This window comes from Mus pahari, chromosome 13 (genome assembly GCF_900095145.1).
Source record: "Mus pahari chromosome 13, PAHARI_EIJ_v1.1, whole genome shotgun sequence".
Taxonomy (NCBI): Eukaryota; Metazoa; Chordata; class Mammalia; order Rodentia; family Muridae; genus Mus; species Mus pahari.
In genome coordinates, this window is record NC_034602.1 from 62,621,458 (window position 1) to 62,630,498 (window position 9,041).

At 41.5% G+C, this 9,041-nt stretch overlaps 1 protein-coding gene across 1 annotated transcript in view; it reads left to right on the top strand.

Moving 5' to 3' along the window:
- Nucleotides 1-9,041, top strand: part of Atp10d (ATPase phospholipid transporting 10D (putative)) — a 90,116-nt gene that overhangs the window by 24,717 nt on the left and 56,358 nt on the right. The window contains exons 2-3 of the mRNA XM_029545017.1: nucleotides 2,571-2,897; nucleotides 4,968-5,163. Coding sequence (XP_029400877.1) covers nucleotides 2,608-2,897; nucleotides 4,968-5,163 — 486 coding nt within the window. The 5' untranslated portion in view covers nucleotides 2,571-2,607. The remainder of the gene's footprint in view (nucleotides 1-2,570; nucleotides 2,898-4,967; nucleotides 5,164-9,041) is intronic.

The following is a 9,041-nucleotide window of genomic DNA, read 5'->3' on the forward strand; positions in this document are numbered from 1 at the left end:
GACAGCCAGGACTACACAGAGAAACCCTGTCTCGAAAAACAACAACAACAACAACAAAAGTGGTTTATTGCAAACGCAAACTTCCCACCGGAAAGCGCAGAGTGGTAGCAAATCCCACCAATGTCAGCTTTCTAAAGATAAGTATGGGACTTGTCACAACCCCCGCCCCTTGCTTGTACAGGAAAACGCTTAGTGTTATGTTAGCTATTTTGCTCTGCAATGTTGATTAATGTGTGCAGCCTTGTCTCACTTCCTTATTCTATGGAGGAGTTCTGGCTTCTCTATGAACTATTTTAGTTACTCAGGGTGCGCTTCATTGCATGTTGAAGCTTAAAAGAAAAAGGAAAAGAAAAAAACAAAGAAACCAAAAAAACCTAAGCTTCCCTCCCCCCACCCCCTACCTCCCACCCTGGACTTCTCTGTAACATCTCTGACTGTTCTAGAACTCATTTTGTAGACCAGGCTGGCCTCAGACTCACAGAGATCCACCTGCCTCTGCCTTTTTAAATGCTGGGATTAAAAGTGTTAGCCACCACACCCAGCTAAGTCGTTTTTATGACAGGTAAAAACCAAGTTTTCCTAACCCATTTCAGGTACAGACATTTAAATGCTGTGTTGAAAGTAGTATTCTTTTGGCTAGTCGATTTTCACAGACTTCTCTTGAACTAGTGGCTTAGACAGGATCCCAAGGACAGATCTGACATAGCAAAAACATTCCTCCTACCGTGTGTACAAAACTGATAAGTCTGCTTTTCTTATGGGGCAGATATTATAACAGCACTCAAGGTTCAGAGGCAAAGACATGCCCTTTGAGGCTGTGTTCCTATTGTTAAAAGTGGCTTTCTGAGCCACGTCTTAGGTTGCAGGCTTGTTGTCTTAGCTATGCAGGGGGCTGAGGCAGGAGCATAGCAAGGTTAAGCCCTGCCTGGGCTACAGATGAATTTAAAGCCGGCCTGCAACTTGTTTAGACTCTGTTGCAAAATGAAATCGCAAAGAAACAGATAGGGATATAGCACAGAGGTAGGATGCTTAGGATGTGTGCAGTGCGTGCACAGCCCGAGGCTCAAACCCCCAGAACTGCAAATGAAATGTATGAGTGTGTGCACGTTTGTACTCTCATGTATTCTCATGGCTTTGTTTCAGGTGAATTTTTAAAGAGATCTAATGGATTTTGAGTCACTTATTTGTGACTCAGTGTGTTCTCTGTAAATGTGAGAACAACCCAATGTCACATAGCTGTACTATCTTGGATTGTGTAAGGCCCAATGCACAGTGAACTAATGTGCTGCCAAGAATGGGTTGTTCAAATATTGATCTCAAGAATGAGGGGAGTCAGAACAGAGCCACCCCTGTTATTGGATGATGACTGAGGACTTTATAATCATAAAAGCTGAGTCTAATTTCAATGTCCTTAGGGGAAAATGATGAACTTCTGATTAGTATAGTACTTCAGAAAAAAAAAAGAATTAGTATTCATTGTAAGGTCAGAGTGATACTTAGAAAGGAAACTACCTTAAATAATCTTTTCTTTAAAAAATTATTTATTTATTTCTATTTCATGTGCATTTTAGTTCATGTTTTCCTTGCTCATATGTCTGTGTGAGGGTGACGGGTCCTCTGGAACTGGAGTTAGACAGTTGTGAGCTGCCTTGTGGGTACTGGGATTTGAACCCAGGTCTGTGGAAGAGCAGTCAGTGCTCATTGAGAGCCTCTGAGCCATCTCTCTCTAGCCCCTTAAAAAAACCTTCTTAATAACAATATTGCCATAATTATGATTTGATATCAGGAGTGCCCTTAAATATGTACATGCCTAGCAGGTCACTTAGACCCTCAGCTCTTGGAGAGTGAGGGCTACGTTTTTATCGTGTCTGCATTTCTAGTCTAGTGCCATATCAGCATGCATCCTGTTTTTTCTCCGTAGCATCTATAGATGCCCACCTCGGAGCTCATTATGTCACGATGACTAGGACAATGCAGTAGAAATTTCCTAAGTGAGAAACTTAGGCGGTCTATACCAGCATGTAAATGATAACAATGATAAATCAAGACGAAAATCAAGGTCCCTGGACTTCTTTTGCAGCATATTCAATGGCATGCTCATTACCTAGTGTGTGAACCGTAGGTCCTTGTGTTAGATTCTCTAAATACACAGGCGAATGAGGTACAATGACAATGAGCCCTTGTTTCAGAAATATGTGATTTGAATCAGCTGCGTCTACTCCTGTTACAGAATTGATGTAATTTAAAAATACGTTTATTTTATTTTTTCGTATGTGTATGTCTGTATGTATGCATACATGGAAGCAAAGAGACTTGCACACGTTAAAGCGAAAGTGGTTGCCTTGTAGGGACTGTCTTTTTTTGCTTAGGTCATCAGATCCTTGGCTCCTGAAGGGGAAGGGGCATGCTCTAATAAGAACTCGGTTTAAAAGACGTAACAGCGATGAGCTGTGCGATCCCAATTACCCATAGAAGAACTAGGCCACATATTCGTTCGGTATAGACAAAGAAGACTGTGCACACTTTACACGGTTTCAGAGGCTTACAGGAAGTGTGCTTTTGTTTGCTAGATCACCTGAACCAGCCGGGTCTCCCTGCGTCTTGGACATGACTGAGCTTCTGCAGTGGGCCAGACATCACTGGCGTCGGCTGAGCCATGGGAGAACCCAGGGTGAAGATGAGAGGCCGTACAACTACGCCTCCCTGCTGGCCTGTGGGGGCAAGTCCCCCCGGACCCCCAGGCCTGCAGGAAAGCACCGTGTCGTTATTCCTCACCTTCAGTGCTTCAGGGATGAGTACGAGAGGTTTTCTGGAACCTACGTGAATAACCGGATACGGACGACCAAGTACACACTCCTGAACTTTGTGCCAAGGAACTTATTTGAACAGTTTCACAGGTACTGTGGTCCCTTTTAATGTTCTTCATTCTTCTACTTGACACTCCCACCAAATCCTCATTTTTCTTATGCTATCTAAGCTTAATGCACATAAGCATCCAAGGCAGGTGAGATTCGAGTCCAGGCTGGAGTGAGGGTGCCTTAGGGTCACACAGTTCTGTATAGTTGAAAGGGCGTCTTCTGTTTGTGAAGGATGCTGTTCTCTGCATCATTCCCACATAGGAACCCCGTCTGTGGCTCAGCCAATGCCACACCCGTAATAAGCGGCAGAGCAGATGCTGTGACCCTGGGCCTCCCTCATACTTTGGTGCCCTTTCTACTAAACCACGTTGTAATTTAGTTGCAGATTTTTCTTCTTTGATAATAAGAGAAAGAACAGGACTCTTAAGCAAATGTAATACAATGTAATTATGTAAAGCAGTGGTGTAATTCAGTTTAGCAGGCGTTTCCTGGAGCTTACTTGAGATCTCGGATGGAGAAGAAAACACAGGTATAACTTGCTATTCTCCTCACGGATTCTCTAGGTTATCCAGATATGTGTATAAACAATGGGAGGGCACACAGTGGGCTGACCGTTACTATAAAGCGCTCTCCGTCAGGGCGGAGGCCTCCAAGAGAAATCATACCATGAGATGGAACAACAGTAGATGTTCATGCTAATTATGGAGGGTGGGATTGCCTCCGCCCAGGAATGGGCAAAGCATATTTCATGTTCAGGAAGGAATGGTAGTGAGAACAAAGACCTCATAGAAGACTCACGTGAAGCCATGTGATCCACGTGAGCCATCTCCACGATACCTGGTGTCTGTGTTGTGGAACCATAGGAAATGACGTTAGATAGATGGGTCTCACCCATCTGAGGAGTACTGCTGTCAGGATAGAGACCTGAGATGCAATACCGCAGGCGTGGTTCTATGGAGGAGAAAAACACACTTGGAGGCAGTGAGGTGGGGACTTAGCGACACACTGGAGACCAAGTGAGCCTTTCGGAAGCTGGTGAGTCGTCATGGAGACCCATGCTTATGACAGTGTGGGAATGAAGGGAAGGATGAGCAAGTACAGATAGATGCTGCACACTGCTTTGGAGAGGTAAGTGTAAGAGAAGAACATTAGATGAACACGGTGAGTGTGAGGATTATAAAGCTTTCCAGGAAAAGGGAAGCGAGAGCCAAAAAGCAGCTGGGCTGAGCGGTTCCTTGCTTTGGAAATGCTGAGCTGCTGTGCGAGGCCAGGGATTCTCATCTGCACTTCATAGGTTCTGTGTACACTTCCTGAATGGTGGTTCTGTATAAAGTGCTGGTGTGAGTTTGTGAGATTAATAACCTTAAGGGCTACAGGCATTTACATCTCCTAACTTCAACATGAACAGTGCTCTCTTGAGCTGTGGGCCTGGATGTGATCTACGTAGAAATAATCGGAGCCACTGCTCTAACAAAAACAGTTAAGAAAAAAAAAGTTCAGGACAAAATGAATTAGACATGATGGAGGAGACATTTGGGTAGATTTTTCTTTTAAGGAGTTTCACAGCCAAGGACAAAAGGAAAATTCCTGATCCCTGTGCAGGGCTGAATTCTCTTACTTGTGTTTTTTTTTTGAATATATAAAAGAGCAAAGGTTTGGGGATGGAAGAGTTTCCTGCGTACAGTGGTTCTGAATTGTGTGGAAAGAAACAAAATCTTGAGGAAAGAAAACCCCAGGAATCCCTGCTCTCTTTGAGCCTTGTTTGAATCTAATGTGATGTTTCAGAATGTCTGTCTTTCTTAACTTTTAAAGAAAATGGTACTTCCTTCTTTATCATGCATTATATAACTCAAGGCCATCCTAGTCAAATGTTCTCTATTACATACTTAAATGAAAAAAATCTTATATTTATTCAAATATGGTCCAAGCTAAATGTCCTGGATGGATATCAATATTTTGTATTTGCTTGATTTTGGTAAGTCCCTGTTCTGTGATCTGTAAAACCAGCTAATACTGACTTTCCAAAAGCACAGAAAACAATGTCTTATCATTTTTATTTTAGCTCTTGTGTGTTCGATGAAAACCTCCCTGTGCATGTTTGCCTTGCAGGGCTGCCAATTTATATTTCCTGTTCCTCGTGGTCCTGAACTGGGTGCCTTTGGTAGAAGCCTTCCAAAAGGAAATCACCATGCTGCCTCTGGTGGTGGTCCTCACAATTATTGCAATTAAAGATGGCTTGGAAGACTACCGGAAGTACAAAATTGACAAGCAGATCAACAACTTAATAACCAAGGTTTACAGTAGGTAAGTGGATAGGGTGTTCCCCAAGGAGAGTATTGTATTATTTATGAGCATGTTAGTCTTCCTGCCATTAGGTATGATCAGGACCCTTTTTGTACTGATGGGATGTTGTTAATTTTTTTCTGTTTTGTTTTTAACATCTCCTGGTACCAGGGATTGAATTCAGGACTTCATAATCTTTTACACATTAGTCAAGAGGGTCTACCACTAAGCTGCAGCCATAGTTGTTATTACTGATTTTAATTAACATTTCTTAAAAATCCTTCATTGAATTTAATTGAAGTCATGGAGGGGAACCGAAAGCCACTGTCAATCAAGGACTTGACAAAAGCAAAAGTAGAGCCTTCTGACTCACTCATAGAGGGACTGGAAGGCTTTGCCCTGGATTGAGGGCTGGGTGTCGTGACACCCGCCTATGATCTCAGCCAGATAGCTGCCAGCCTGGGGATGAGAGTCAAAAGAAGGAAAAACAACGTGAATAGATACAAAACGTTGTAGGGTATATGAGAAGTTGAGAGCTATCTACGAGAAAAGGGAAAACAGAATAGGATTCTTTTGTGCATAAAACCCGAGGCATCCCTATTGCAGCAATGCCCAAGGCTGATACCTTAGGAGAGGGTTTATGCGGGAGCCTATCTGCTCTCTTGCATACTGTCATTCACAGGATGTAAAGGGAAAGTCCTGAGTGAGCTCAGGTAAGGTGAGCTTTGTTCATGAGATGCAGCTCCTGGGTGCTTCTTTTAAAATGTAAGTTAACACTTAGAAACCAGCATGGCTCACTGCAACTTGTCCTCACTCTTAGAATCATAGAGAAAACAAGTTTAAGGGAGACTTGTTTGAAGATGTGCCATTTAAGCTAAAGCCTGCAGGATTGTGAATTCTGTTCATAGTTAGACGTCTTCAGTAGCTTTCACAACATTAGTTCAGAGATCTCTTGAGAAACAAGGACAATAATTTATTTCTCATCATTGTAAGATGATGTGAGATTAACTTGAATAGTGAAAAACAATTCTAATTTTTATGCTCTTTAGGAAGGAAACCAAACCAACACAAACCAACACACACACACATACACACGCACACACACACACACACACACAAACCCTGATACCAAATATTAAGGTATTTTTAGAGTAAGAGTTTCTGATTTGCAGCTGAAAGCGGCAGTGCATGTGTGCACCAGTTCCATGCATCATGCAATAATCCTTGAGTACGTAGGAAATGCATGCTAGACTGTGCTGACTTTTGGATCCTAGCTGGAAGAAATCAAATATCACAATCATCACATAGTGACAAAATCCGGACTTGGACTGACATAATACCAAACTCAGCAAAAAGGAAGGGCAATTTGTGTGTAATATGGTACGTGTATATATGGTACACGTATATGCACTTTGCATACAGATCGTTATTTGTGTAAAGACTTGTGGCCTTTTACCACTAATATGCAAGCAATAATGTGACTTTGATTTCTGTACTTTACTAAAAAGTTATCATCTTGATTTTCCCCCCACTTACTCTCTCTGTAGCCTTGGGCAGATTACATAAGATAGCTAATGTCCAATTTATTTCATAGTGATTATAGTGATAAAACAGCAGGTACCATGATGAGTGTATTAGAAGAGCTAAGCACAGGTTAGCCACCAGCATTATAATGGCAGGTTAATGGCAGTTAGCAAGAGAATTTCTTGGCACATGGGCAAGTCATTTACTTAGCATATGAGACTTTGTAATACCATTGCTCTGTTTCCTAGATATTAACTGCCCAATGGGAGACCTGGTAGAGCCTCTCTGGGGTACTTGTAGATAACTTTCATGTACATTTATTGATGAAATACCCTATGCTAGTCTATTAATATCCATTTTATTACTTCATGACTTCATTTTATAAGGGACTGGGATATTTTATATCATTTTACCAATATTCTGGGCAATTTATTTTTGCTCAGAGCTATGGAAAAAATAATGTTTATTATGTTTTCTCCCCCAAATTGTCCTTGGAACAATAAAGATAAAAAGAAATAAAAATAGGCTATAAAGTCATAACATGTTGATTTACATAAGCTAATTTAAATGCCTGTGGAATATTAAAAAGATTATGGAAGAAAATATTCCTCAGAAAATTTAGGATGAAAGTATGCAGCTATTAAATGGAGCAAATGTTTGCAAGAAGAGGGTTGACAATTCTATGCAGAAAATTTGTTTCATATTCATAATATCTGGCTTGTCACAAAGTAGTTAATTTCTATGGGTAAATCCCATATACAAATAACAAACAATACTGTAGAAATTGAACATTTAAGCCCTGTAACACCCCAATTAAGTTAGAATGAACTAATACTGAAACATGACTTTCTTTTGATTGCCCTTAAGATAGGAGCTGTTCATAAAGTTTTTGTGACACTAGAGACATCATAAGACACAGTTATCAAACAAACTTGGGTATTTTCTATGGGATTGTCATGGTCAGCCTTCACTTTTGGTCAGGTTTGTGTTACTATAATAAACTGCCTGATAGAGTCTTCTTTAAAAGATGGAGGGTTCTGGGCTGGTGAGATGGCTCAGTGGGTAAGAGCACCCGACTGCTCTTCCAAAGGTCCGGAGTTCAAATCCCAGCAACCACATGGTGGCTCATAACCATCCGTAACAAGATCTGACGCCCTCTTCTGGAGTGTCTGAAGACAGCTACAGTGTACTTACATATAATAAATAAATAAATCTTAAAAAAAAAAAAAAAAAAAAATTAAAAAAAAAAAAAAAAAAAAAGATGGAGGGTTCTTTTGACTTACAATTGGAAAGTGTCTGTCCATGGCCTGCTCTCCTCCTTGCTTTTGCTAATGCAGCTTTTCCTGTCAAGTTCACAAGACAGAGAAAACTACTCACCTTACAAGCCGAGAAAGGAGACCAAGAAGGGCTAGAGTCCCAGCAACCCCTTCAAGCACACTCCCCAAATGACATACCTTCTTCCCAGGAGGCCCCATCACCTTCCAATAGTATCATGAACTGGGAGGTAGTCCACCCATCCCTGGGCTTTAGGAGGACCATTTACCCACATAATAAAAAGGTTTAAACAAATAATGGATACAACGAATGCCCTCAGTAGGCCTGGATCTTTTCTGACCTTTAAATATCACTGTGTTGGTGATGTTAGTGACTCCTTCATTCTTCCTCTCGACAGATTGCATGTGATCAACCTTTCTAGAAGGCTATCAGACCACCCATGAGCAAATGCCATAGGCATGTTGGTCCTTATTAGACAAGCTTCCTTTGTAGGTGTGGATTGGCATTACTCCCTCTTTGAAATTCTCTTCTCCTTTGGTTTTTACGACATCGCTTCCCTTTCCCTGTGCTTTCACTCTCTGTCTTCTTCGAGTTTCTTCTCCCAAAGGACTCTTGTGTCTTCTTTGCCTGTTGCCAGTTGCCTTTTATGTACCAAGGGCTTCCGCATCTTTGTCTTCACTCACGGTATCTGGATAACAATTTTATGCTTGCTAAGCACCTCAGCTACCCAATTCACGCCACATAAAACTTCTTAAAATGAACTTGCTCCCACTTCCTCAGATCCTAACTAGTTGCTTCCAAAATCTGGGACACAAGGAAAGGCATCATCTATCACCCCATCATGCAAATTAGGAACCATGAAGTTGCTTACATGTAATGAGTCAGGAAATGACTTTCACTGGCACCTATATATATATGTCTTCATTTAATCTGTTATTCATCTCTCCTGCTACAGCCTTACTTCTGAGCCTTCTCTTCCCTCCTTTGAGTTATCTCAGTGGCTTTCCATTGATGTCTTGTCTATTCCACCCCTAACTAGGCTGCTGCTCAGTAGTCCGTTACTCTGCGACAGAAATGACAAGGGACACACCTTTTTTGTGT